General features: G+C 29.4%; 1 protein-coding gene across 2 annotated transcripts in view; it reads right to left on the reverse strand.

Moving 5' to 3' along the window:
* Positions 1–1,605: 1,605 nt before the first annotated feature.
* Positions 1,606–13,789, reverse strand: part of LOC129230031 (flotillin-1-like) — a 33,571-nt gene continuing 21,387 nt past the window's right edge. The window contains exons 9-13 of one of the 2 annotated variants that reach the window (XM_054864426.1): positions 11,254–11,299; positions 10,218–10,355; positions 9,077–9,241; positions 8,833–8,885; positions 1,606–3,639 (exon numbers count right to left, since the gene is read on the reverse strand). In XM_054864426.1, coding sequence (XP_054720401.1) covers positions 8,868–8,885; positions 9,077–9,241; positions 10,218–10,355; positions 11,254–11,299 — 367 coding nt within the window. In that variant the 3' untranslated portion in view covers positions 1,606–3,639; positions 8,833–8,867. The remainder of the gene's footprint in view (positions 3,640–8,832; positions 8,886–9,076; positions 9,242–10,217; positions 10,356–11,253; positions 11,300–13,789) is intronic. The other variant, XM_054864418.1, reaches the window with a different exon arrangement.

The raw sequence follows: 13,789 nt of genomic DNA on the forward strand, positions 1-13,789 counted from the left end.
TTTAAGCAATACTACAATAATTATGTTGATTCTTTGGCAATCTCAGAAAATATGCAGTATAATAATATACACATACATAATACGGTATTATGTATCTGTATATTTGGTATTATACCAAAGCTACAATAGAGTGCACTACAAAGGTCGGGGGAAAAAGCGTAATAAGTACAACTTAATTTCCTATAAAATAAGCATAAAAGTGGAAATTACAACATATTTTAAGCACCTCGAATAACATTTGACACTGACGAAGATCTTTACACAAAAATCTTTATTATTATTATTATTTTACATTCAATTTTAAATGTCATTGCTCCAACTTAAAAGACCATACTATACAGACCTTTACAGACGAGTGTAAAAACGCTTTTGCAATATGAAATATATAAAAGATTAATTTAAAATTAGGTATTGAAGCAAGCATTCAGTCTATAAAAATTATCAGCATTACGAAAATATTGCTGTTGATATATATGTAAGCAGCCATTTGAATTGTTGTGAAAAATAGAAAAATTCGTCGTAAAAGTTTGGTACATAAGAATGCAAAATTTTTATAAAAGTGTCGTATGAAAAATAAGCACTGTAGAAATTATATTAAAAATGTTATGAGTCTTGTCTAAATATACCACATGAATCGACCTGATGAGATGGTAAAATGATGGTCTTTCGATTGATTAGCTTCAGTGATGTACTTGCAAAATATATCATGTTATTCTATCTTAAACATAATTTTAATTTTTAAAAAGATGATTATTGAAAAGAAACTACAAGCAATATCCTGAAAGCCTGGTTATGACTTCTAGAGACTGCAGTTTCTTTCTTGTTATGGACTCATCACTCTGTAATAGTAAAACGCTGAGCTGGATGCAGATGTCCTTTCCTTGAAGCTAAGATTACTTTCAAGCTCAATCAATTGAAAGTAAATCATTGTCCTAACAAGGCTCTCAGTATACTGCTTGTAATTCTGCCTTAGCCCTGACTTAAGGGTGGTAACTGCTTATTGAAAAACAAATTGAAAATTTTGCAGCCTGAAACTGGATCTATATGTGAGTTATTTGCTTAAAAATAAATGGAATTAAAAATGAGATAAGAAATAAGCTTTAAAAAAACAGATTAATTAAGACACCAGTAGTGGCCAGTGCTCCAGTAGTGGCCACTTCAAGTTGTACTTAGAAGAAACAAATGAACAATAATAATGTGATTTTTTGTTGGTACTTAAAGAAACTATCACATTGAATAAATTTTATTCATCAGTTATTTGGTTTTAAAATAAGTAATGTAAATACTTCAGATAGGAAAATGTCAGATAGCCATCACTGAAATTTTTTGATTTTGGAGTAGCCACTGCTGGATCAAATTTGAGGTTTGAGAAAAAAATGATAAAAATTTAGCAATTTGAAATTTGGGTATTTTTTTAGAAGTTGGAAAGATTTAGAAAGCATTTTGCTATAAAACACTCCTTGAGTTTCAAGAGGGAAATTAATATTGTAGGCCTACAGTTTAAAAATATAAATCACTGTGGTCACTACTAGTGCATTTTAAATCTTGAAGTGGCCACTACCAAAGAAGTGGCCCTTTAACGGTGTTTTACATTATATTCTTTCACATTTTTTAAATTCAATCTTTCAAACATTATACTGATGCTAAATCTGTGAATATAATATGCAATTTTCCATATCGTTAAGTATTTAATCATGAAAGATGAAGTGTATAGAGTCTTATATCAGTTGTTGGGGAAGGAGAGAAATATAGCAATTTTCTCTGCTTCAGGTTCTGGGAACTGAACTTTCTTTTTAAAGATTCCATTTCAAATAATATAACTACAACATACAGAAACAATGTTACTAAATGCAACAATAAAAATTGAAATAAAACAACAAATATTATATGTATTAACAAAAAATACGTATTAAAAAGCATACAAAAATAATATGCTTAGTGCTATCCTCACTTTTTCTCTCATTTTTTCCATCATTTGTCAGGGTCAAAGAATGCATATATCTACATCTAGCTGAGATGTAGCTTTGCATACAACAGCTGCATCTTAATTTATGTAGCTAATTTCTTCATACATTAGCAAATGCATGTAAAATTGTGAAGACAGCTCTTGATAAAAAAAATAGCAAATGTTATAAAATAAAAGACACATCAATAAAAAACAAAATTACTTTAAGCATTTTTCAGAAAAAAACACACACACATTGCATGCACATAATACGAGTGTTTTCTTCAAAAATGTATGGCACCTTTAAAATTTGAAGATTAAAATAATTAAACATTGTAATTAAGTTTAAAAGCATATTAAATATTGAAATAAATATTTTCCCTCCAATGCAAAAACCAAAAAAAAAAAAAAAAACAAATCTAAAAATAATGAACAAAAACAAAAGAAATAAAATATCAAATAAAAATACATTTAAACAGAAAGTAAAAATATTCCAAAATAAAATTATATTAATTAACAACTTTTTCACTTGACTAGATAACTAGTGCGCTTTACATTAAAACACTAACTTACCGCTTAAAACTTAAAACTAAAATATAAAAAGGAACTATGTTTTGCAAATCAAAAATAACATTTGTTATAACCAACACTTACTTGTTTCGAATTGCAACTAAAAATTATACACTAAATATAAGCTAATTATTATTATTATTTGAAGTATATTTTCATTATACTGGTCGGAAAATTGAAAACTCTGCAAAAAAAAAAAACCTTTTTAAATCACAATGAAGTAAACAATTCACACTATTCCAAACTTTAGCACAGTCATTTTGAATAACATTCGAAATCATATATGACAGGGACAGAATAATAGGGATCACAATATGATATAAAAATTTTCTGCATGTATTACTGCTCTTTACAAACCCAAAGCTGAAAATTGTTCCTTAAAAAAAAGTAACAACCAAAAATGATTTGACATAATTTACTACAATTCATAACTTCAAAAGCTCAATCTCTTAAAAGATTTAAAATTGGATTTTTAATTTTCCAAAATACTTTGGAGAAAAAATACTGAAAAGAGGATCGAGCCACTTAAGGCATGGAGTTTTACAATAAGTGGAAAATGAGTCAAAAAATTTATATTACAGGTAAAATTATAATATTTCAAAAAAATCTATACTAGTCTAATGAAATAAGGCATGTCTTTTCCCAAAATGAAACTTTTGAGCATTGATAACAATTGAGAAATCCTCATATTATAGAAAAAACTACATAAGTTATTTTATAATTCCAGCATTTGGGAAATTAAAGTGAAGGTATGAGCATGTGACAATATTTGGTACTATATGGTAATGAAGAGGATGAAAATGTATTTCAAAGCAAAAAGTATATAAAAATTAAATCACACGAGAAAGGCACAAAATATACGTACAAAACTTTACATGTTAAGCATCTGGTAAATACATCAATGTCAAGATGATGAAAACAGCAACAACAAGAAAAATAGTAGAGTGAAAAAGATATTTAATAATGTAAAAGACAATAATGTCTCTTGATAAAATATATACAAAAAGTATAGCATGCACGATACACAGGCAAGTCAAACTGTCAAAAATAATTTTCCAGATCTCCTTTGAAGAACAAATTTTTTCTATGTATTTTCACATAGCTGCCTGAGCAAGTTTCATGCTCTGAAAAACAAGAGATGTTATGTAATTGCAGTATTTTTAAAGGTACTTGCTAGGAAAAACATATTGCTTTGCTACCATTAATATAAAATAAGATAATATTGAAATATTAGTTATGTTTCATTTGTTTTAAACGAACTGAAAAGTTTTAATATCTCGTTAAGGAATATGACTAGAGTATCTGTAGTTATGTAGTTACAAGAGTATCTGTAATATCTGAAGTAAAAGGATCTATGATGACAACGAGGGGAAAACACAAGGAAGGGGCCATGCCCCGCCGAAATCTTTAACAGTATTTTGTTTAACAAGACTAGTTTAAAAGATTTGAACATACTTTTTTTTTGTGGCATTACCAAACCTCAAGCATTGTGTTAATTGTTAAAACACCTGTGTTAAAATTAACAAGCAGTCGCCACATGCTGACTGAGTAAAAAAAGGCAACAAACAAAATTATTTGCCACTCAGTCGCCACTATCTCTAAACCCACACGTGTTATTCTCTTCTTTTTTTTCCAGTGAATTGTTTGAAGGGACATTTTGCTCTTAGTTGATAAGTTGTGGAAGAATGAAATTATGAATGAAAGTGTGAAAAAAAATTTTAAGTAGAGAGAAGCAATTCCACACAAAAAAGAAACAATTCCCAGTTTGATTATACAATTAACATAATTAACACTTGATTCTACAATTAATGTTAATAACCTTATTTAGTTATATTAACCTTTATTCAAACTGATGGTTTTTATAATTCAGAAGCAATTTGAAAGCTAATTTCTTGTACCCTTATTTTTTATTTATTTATTTTAAACCAACAAGAGAAAAAGGAGTGGAAACTACTAAATTTTTTTCTACCCACTACTGACGACCACAAAAAATTGCTTAAAATATAAAGTTAATAGACATGAGTTTGCAGAAAAGTAAAAACTCACACACATAAAACAAAAATGGGAACAAGTTTTTAAAAATGCAAGTAAAAAAATATTAAAGATGACTACAATGTCAGTAAATGTTATCATTTAGCAGCATTTATATTTAAATACTTTACAGATCAAAAGCATTACATATAATCAGTTCAAGTAAAAAGTAGTTCTGAAAAAGAGGCAGTCTAGACAAAGTTCTATCCTACAAATTAACTGCTCACATATTTGAACATAGATGCTCCCCACATATATGAATTAAAAGAAGTAATGCTAGAAAGGTAAAGCAAAGACATAAAACTTGTCTCCTGCCTACCGAATTTTATTCAAATTCTTAACGATAACGCAATATTTGATAACTTCAATAACAATTTAACCCTTTATTTAGCTCCATTGCTAAGAAGCCAGAGATCTAATATGACACAAATATTGTACAACTTAAATGAACCCAATATAGGTTACAAACCCTTCAATGCAACCAGTATATAGTTATATATTTCATGTTGAAGAGTTTTTCTTTAAAATATGATGCTTGTCCTGCATTTTTTAGCATGTTAACTGCCAACTACCAACAGGGGTGCCCTCCCCCCCCACCCCACCCCCAAGCTCAATGGCACAAAATCCCCCCAAAAATTTTCCTAACTCGTTTTTAAATTAGGTTAAGCATAACACTTTTTAGAGTTACAAATTTCCAGTTAAATTCACGTTTTCTGTATTAATAAAAATAATATCTGAAAGAAATTCAAGAATTAGAGTTGCTTCAGGAAAAAAAATTCAACAAATGCTAAAACGAATTGTTTACATTTACGACTGCAAACACAAGTACAAGCAAACAATAAATTTAGGATCTGGTGAAGTTTTGTCGTTTGCTTGGAACTTTTTTGAGTGTTGCGGTTACCTTTTAAGATAATGATAATATTTAATTTCTCAGGTCCCTCGTTAGAGCAAAAAACTAAGAAGGAAGGTATGTGTTTTAGCAAGTGCTCATCAAACCTTTTCCCCTAACATATTTTAAAATAGAGTGATATAGTGGATTCGGCTCTTGTTTTGGGAGAGAGTCTTTACTAGGTCTAAGCGATAAGAACCGGGTTGATAAGTTTTATGTAAACTCGGAAACAAAAGTTTCTTCGTGTTTTCACAACCGGAAAATGTTTGAAATTGTAGTTTCAAACCATCTTTGATAATGTTTAAGGTGAGGAGAGGCATGGTGGCTCTCCCACAGAAATTTTTCAAAATTGAAGCTCTAGAAATGCAATTGCAGATTGCTTCGATTATTTCAGGAAAAGAGAGTATTAGCTACGGCCTTGAATTTTTTCAAAATTGTAGTTCTAAAAATGCAGTTTTAGACCTCCTTTAGTAATGTTGGAGAGAGAAAAGTTTTCGTGCCCTTCTTGCGGCAACTTTTAGAAATTGAAACACCAAAAACTCAGTTTTAAATAACGTTTGGTAATGTTAGCGAGGGGGGGGCGGAACTTTTTTGAAATTGTAGTACTAAAAACGCTGTTTTAGACGATATTTGTTAAGGTTAAGCTTGTGAACCCTCCCACGGCAATTTTACAAAATTGAGACCTCTAAAAAAAGCAACTGTGGATTGTCTTCGGTTATGTTTTAAAAATTTTTGAAATTAAAGTATTAAAAACATGATTGTAAGCAATCTTTGGCAACGTTAGACGGCAGTCAATGTTTCAAAACTAAAGCTCCTAAAACGAAAGTTTCGATGATTTTAGGAGGGGGAGTTTTTGGAAACTCTCCCACGGAAACTTGGTTCTAACACATAGTTTTTGACGATCATCAGTAAAGTTTGGTCTCAATGGCCCTTTGCAGCAATTTTTCGAAATAAAAACTCCAATAGCACTGTTTTAGACAATCTTCAGTAAGGATAAAGAGAAGGGAGTTCATGGGTTCTTCCTTGGAACTAATTTGAAATTGTAGTTCTATAAAAGCAGTTTTAGACGATCTCTGGCAATGTTAAGTAGTGTTGAAGTTCCATGGCTCTTCTGCGGCAGTTGTTTGAAATCGAAACTTCAAAAATGCAGTTGTAGATTGTTTTCAATGTTCAATCATGTTTCGGGAAGGGGGGGGGGTATTTTTTGAGCTTTCATCTGCTAAAAATGCAACATTTTTTTTGGCAGTTTATCAAAATTGATGCTATAAAAACACTATTTTAGCCAACCTGCAATGATAATGTGAAATGGGGGGGAGGAGTTCTTGTAAGCTTTTTCTGGACATGTTTCAGAATTTAAGCTCTATAAACGAATTTTAAGACTATTTTTTAAGATGTTTGCAAGAACAGCGGAGGGGGGTTGGGGACCTTGGAAGGGGTGTTGGGGACCTTCAACAGAAAATTTTCAAACTTGTATCTTTAAAAAGGCAGTTTTAGGCGATCTTTGGGAATATTAATGAGCTGGGGGTTCAGGGGCCGTTCACAGGCAGGTGTTTGAAATTGAGTTTCCAGAAACTCTATTTTAGATGATTTTTGATAATGGGATTGTAGAAAGAAATTCACTCACGGCTCTGCCGCAGAAATTGTTTTGAAATCGAGCCTTAAAAACAAAATTTATGACGGTCTTTAATAATGATAAGGGAGTCTTCTTCTGAAAGTTTTTATAAATTTAAATCCTAAACCTGTATTTTTTGACTCCCTCTTTTTCACTGCTGTCACACGTATTCATTGTACAGATCTGTACTAGTTCCAGCAAAATTCATGATAAATTAAAATGAAATTAAACCTTCTGCCCATTTTTTGCAACAGATTATTTGACGCCATCCTGTCTTCATTGAAAAATCTGTTTTCAGGGTTCATACACTTGTGGATAAAAAAATTCCCTGACTTTTCCAGGTCGATTTTTAGAAAATTCCAGGTTACTCGCTTCATTCAAAATTAAGTTTAAATTTCGATATTTTCAAAATGATTAAATTATTTAAAGTAGCCTTGCAAAAGAACTGAAACTTTTACTATTGGATTAAAGAAAAAAGGGAATCTTGGAATTTTTTCTTTTTTCTTTCAAAATTTAAGTTTTTTTTTCAACATTTTGTTTAAAATTGATTTCATTCGTTTGCTACTTGTTGAAAACAAAGTTCTTATTTTAGCATTTCTTCGATGCCACGTGTCATGCGTAATATTAGAGTTTTGCTGTAATTGTGCAGCAATCTTATAGCATCTGCTTTTGGTTTAAAATACTATGTTTCTGTTTATTTTCTTATTAGTATATAACACAAAACATAGTGAGCAAAATACAAAGCTAGTTTTCAGTATAAATATGGATAATTTGTTGCATCGATCAGCATACCATATAAGGCATAATAACAACAATCAACATCCGCCAATCATAGGCCCCATGCCAATAAATAATCATCAATTCTTTTTTCTTTCGCATAATAGAGGATGCTTACATTAAAATTAAAACATTAAATTAAATTATTTATTGCACATTTCATGTTTGTTTCATTTGTTTACATTGAGATAAACATGCAATTCTGTTTTTGGAAATTTAGGTCTACATCCATCTTGCAAATGACCAAATATGGCAACTAAGTGAAAAATTTAAGATAATAAGTAGATTTTTGAATTTGTAGCATAAAAGTAGTAATAAAAAATTAATAATACTTAAAAAACTACAATTAAGACAAAATAGTATGTTTTTATCACATAAGCGTCTAAACCAATAAGAATAAAAACAATGTTCTAAAGATAAAATTTTGCATTTTACTAGAAAATAATTAAATTATCCACACAAAAAAGCACATTTTGCATTGTTTTCAACAGTTTGCATTGCAATAAACATCTAATGTTGTTTTCGCAAACATAGGCACTTAAAAAATTTTGTGTACTTCCATCTTGGGAGTGACCAAATATGGCGGCTATGCCAAGAATTAAATTTTTTTTTGAACTTTAAGCATGAAAACAATTTAAGAACAACAAATCTTCATGAAATTACAATTCAGTAGAAAGGTTTTCAGCACATTTGCATCCAAGGCAATGAAGATAAGATTAATTTTTAAGAACAAATTTTATTTTTCAAGAAAATTAGATACATATTTAAAAATTAAAAAAAGAAAACAATTTTTAGCATGTTCTCAATTACTTTCATTAGTTTGCAGTTATTCATATTATTTTCAAAACACAGTTCACAAAACAAAGCAACAATTTTACAAATATACATGCAAAACAAAAAGTAACAAAGTTATTTTCATGCAAATGCAGGGAAAAGATTATGAATTGGCAAGGTGCATTTTTAAATTGCATAAAGTGAAACAAAATCATGGGAAACTAAGACACTTACTGTGTTTTAAGTTTAACACTTGTATTAATGAATTTCTAGAATTGTCCTGCTTTCTGGAAAAAATAGATATTTTGCTTAAAAATAAACAAAAAGCAACATTATGGGAAAAGGATAAAATAAAAATGTTTGTTTCATCAGCAAATAAAAGAAAGAGGGAGAAAACAAAAGGGAATGCAAGCAGAAAAGTACTCAAATTGATACATGCATAAACGATTACCACTTCCAATTAAAAAAAAGTTCTTACATGGGTGATGTTAACACCAGTAAGTTGGCTCACTACTTGTGGCACTTTAGAAATAATGTCCAAAACTTCTCCAGTCAATTTACTTGCTCCTATATCACCTTTCCCAGATGAAACCATCGTCACCTTTCGGCATTGAGAGAGTGGAGCAGAAATTTCTGCAGCAACCTAAATTTTGAAGAAATTTTAACTATATACAATAGAAAACTTCAACAAAACATAATACGTAAAAATAAATATTTAAAACAAATGTAAACATATACTTTTCTGTATCTGTTTAAAGGAAACGGGGGGGGGGGGGGAATTAAGAAATGCATCTGTGCAACCATGTTCAACTTTGAAAAAAAAAGTGATACATTTAAACTATTTTCATTTGAGGATTTTGGAAGTTGCGATTTTGGTTTCAAACTATGGATAAAATTCTTATCTACTCAAAATTAAAATGGTTTTCTCTATTATCTGTTTTATTTCTTCAATTAATTTAGTTTTCATACTTCCCCTCAGCCTCCCTTGCAGCCATAGACATTCTTATTACTTGAGTGTTAAACTTTCAAAAAAGTTTTAAAAAAATATTATTAGGTTATTTAAGTGATGAATAAATTGTGTTGTTAAAAATAATACAACTGTAAAAAGTTTGACTTTTTTTTTTTTGATAGATTATAAAAATTGAATGCAAATACAAAAAAAAAAAATGCTACAACTTATTTTTAAAAAAGTTTTTTTTTTTTTTTTTTTCATTATTAGAACTAATTTTATACAATTGGTTTTATTTTTGGTCATTAAACATTTCAATTTATCTTCAGATTTAATGCTCTTTCCCACTTTTTCCTGAATTTTTATTTAACTTTCTATCCAAATGTGAACCATTTTAATGTGCATACAACAAAAAGTCAACAAATAAAGCACAAATCATCATGAAAATGCTGCAAATAGCTATTTCAAAGATCGATTACTGCCCCAATAACTAGTTTCTCAGTTGCAAGAACGAGGACATTGTAAAGTACAACAGTAACTTTGAAGAGTACCGAGTGCTTTTGCCAGTAACTTGATTCACCAATTTGATTTTTTCTTCCATAATTTTTTGATAGTCCCTATTTTATTATTAAACTGAAAAATTAAAAAACAAAAACAACTTAACGCTGACCTTTGGCAAGGTTTCCAAGAACATATCCACCATGGCTGCATCTTTGTACTCCTTGAAAGCATCAGCTTTCTTTGCCATTTGTTCAGCTTCTGCTTTAGCCTTTGCTTCCACAGCGAAGGCCTCTGCTTCGCCCCTCAACTGAAGGCATACAAAAACAGGTTAATTCAGAGCAAAATAATAGCTTGATGATACATAGTTTGTAAAAATTACATAAAAACTACAAATAATTACTATATTTCTTAATGAAAAAACTATTAAAAACATTCCTACTGCGTATAATACAACCAGATATTTCTCTACAACTAGACAAGTTTAGTTTAAAATAAAATATTGCAGGGTTGCTATTGACACGCTACAAAATCAAAGCCCTAAAATATCGAAAATATCCTATGTTTTGATAGACATCCGATTTTTTCAATCAGCAAAAACTAAAGTCTTGTAACGGTAAATGTATCCTCAAATCACTTTTTATTTTCTTATATTATTATTATTACAATATGTTTTTTTTTTTTCATTATTTATACCGATTTCATTTTACACTGTTATATATTTTAATACAGTTAATTTAGCATTAGCTGTTTCTACTCATTTTACTTCTGTTACTTACTTTTGCACAGTTATTTGATTCAAAAATAAACAATTTAGATTAGCCATTGCAGTCATAAGACATTTTCTTTTTTTCTGACCAATGTTTAATATTTAATTAGGCACTTTTAATATGAATTAAAATTGTTACATTACCTGCTAATAATTTTATTATATTACTTTCTTACATTAATAATGTATTAATACATGATAAAAATATAGTTCATAATATTTTGGTTGTTTTTAATAATAAATGAACAATATTACTATGATTAATATAATTTTTGTACTGCAAATACTGTAGCTGAAAAATAAATATTGGATATATATTGACCGATATATATTAGCGAACTCTGTAAAATTGTAACTATTTGTTAATTAAAAGTGGTTAGCAGGCATGCAACACACATATGTAAACGAATTTAAACTACAATTAAAATGTAAAGGTTACCCGAATGGCTTCTGCTTCAGCCTCAGCTTCCATAATAACTCTATTTCTAAAAAGCAAATTTGGTATGATTAGTGACTCATAAAAAATGGAACAGAAAAGCATAATGTCTTAAAATTATTCTTAATAGCTAAATTTATATGCATTATAGGTCATTCCAGGATTTTTCACATGGTCCCTTTTTTATGCTAAGTCCAACAATTTTGCAAAAAAAATCAACTGATTTTGTGAAAAATGAAATAAATTGAAATTTCAAAATTTATACATATAGCATAGCTGCCAACCTCAAGATAAAAAAAATAGGAGCACTTAAGGGAAAAAATAGGAGCAATGAGGGTTAAAATAGGAGCACCAAATCGTGGCCTGTGCTAAACCTTCCTTCAGTACCGTAAGCTTCAATAAGTTCTAAGCACCATTACAATGCGTTTCTGAATTTTCATGTTAGATTTTCAACAAAACTACAATCAAGTATAAGATAAAAATATTTTACATTAAAAAAAGCATCATTACGTGGTTACATATTGAAAATTAAAAAAAAACATGATTACTGTTTGATTTAATAAAACTGCAACCCTTTTTTAAAATATTCCTTTATACATATCCTACATGTATTGAAAATGCATTGCATAAGAACATATTAAAGATTTAAAAAAAAAAAAAAAACACGATTACTTCTTATACTTGGAAGTAAAGCAACTCATAGTAAAGGTCAAGACTTGGAAATCTTCTAGGTGGCCAGTGGCCACTAGACTCCAAAAACTTAGTGGCCACCACTGTCACCAAGTTTTAAAACACAAACTGGAGGGGAGATAGGGCAGTTTTTACAACTTTCATGAAAAAAATAGATGAATAGGACTTCACACATTTTAAAATAGAGTCATTCAATACTTTTTTTGTACATGGAAAATTCAAGTTAAAATAGATTTCTGATTTATTAAAAAAAATAAATAAATAAATGAGAAGTCAGCAGGAACCTTCATTTTAGATGAAATGGTTTCAGCTTATAACAAAGCCTCCGAGGCAATAAGGATCAAATACAGATAAAATTTTTCTTTCAAAAAAATAATTAAAAAAAAACCATAACTTTTTGCCTTTTGTTATTTTTAATAGTTTGCATTGAGACAAACAACCAATTCTGTTTTCGGAAACTTAGGCTATTAATAGTCTTGTCTACTTCCATATTGCAAATGACCAAACATGGCAACAATGCAAATAAGATGATAGATTTTTGAATTTGTTGCATTAAAAGTAATTATAAATAATTAATAATCCTTAAAAAAACAAAAAAATTAGATGAAATAGACAGTTTTTAGCACATTAGCATCCAAACCAATCAGGATAACATAATATTCTGAAGAAATTTTTTTTTCATTTTTCAAGAAAAAAATTAAGAATTTTCCGGAAAAAAAAAAAAAAAAAAAGCCCATTTCGCATTATTTTTAGTAGTTTGCATTGCAATAAACATCTAATTCTGATTTTAAAAACTTGGTCACTTAAAGAGTTTTATGTACTTAAATCTTGCAAATGACCAAATATGGCGACTAAGTCAAAAATTCAGATATAAAATTTTGAATTTGTTGCATGAAAATAATTTGAAAATAAAAAATCCCCATGAAACTACAATTTAATTGAGAATCTTTAGCACATTCGTGTCCAAAGCAATAGGGATAAGATGAAATTTTAAACAGTATACTTGTTTTCATTTCTCAATAAAATTATTTAAAATAACCAAAAAAAAAAAACATTTTGTAGCACATTTTGCTGATTTTTATTAGTTTGCAGTTAAAAGAAACCCCCAATTCTGCTTTGTCTTTGAAAACGAAAGTACTTAAGCATCGTCTATTTCCATCTTCTGAATGACCAAACATGGCGGCTACGTTTTGCCCGTAGCTGAAATGCTCAATGAAAAAACGATGTTCTCCGATCCATTAGCGCTCCCACTCAGTGTTTATCTTGACACTAATGCTTCCAGGGCATAAAATTGCTTCCTCTTTTGTTGAGTTTGTGCACAATTCCTACCTTCCAGAATAGGGAAATTTCTTCTTTTTCCTCAGAAATCGAAAAGTGTACAAGCAAAGTCAAAAAACGGAGTTATTTGGAATAAATCGGATTTTCGGAGTACGCAATAAAAATCGGAGAAACTCCGGGAAAAAACGGAGCACTTGGCAGCTATTTATAGTAATGAATCAAGGGAAGGAGCCATGACACTAACCAGGGTTGACAAGTTTTTTACAGTTGGAGGTTTTATTCAGTTTTCATTGCAAATTTAGTTTTTTTTAAAATAATTATCGGGTTACACACCGAAATATATTATTTTAACTTCAGATTTGCTCTTTCAATAAACAATTTGTAAAAGATCTGATCAGAATTCTGTGAAAGATTCATTTTGATTGATCCAATTTTTGTGAATGTTTCATTAATGAACCTAAATTTCTTCTAGCCAGAGCCCTGTATATAACTTTTTAAAAAAAGAAAAACACTTGTACACACACAAATAAAAATTTATCAATGAACAAGACAAGGTAGTACAAAGAACTTT

Source organism: Uloborus diversus, chromosome 1 (assembly GCF_026930045.1).
Source record: "Uloborus diversus isolate 005 chromosome 1, Udiv.v.3.1, whole genome shotgun sequence".
NCBI lineage: Eukaryota > Metazoa > Arthropoda > Arachnida > Araneae > Uloboridae > Uloborus > Uloborus diversus.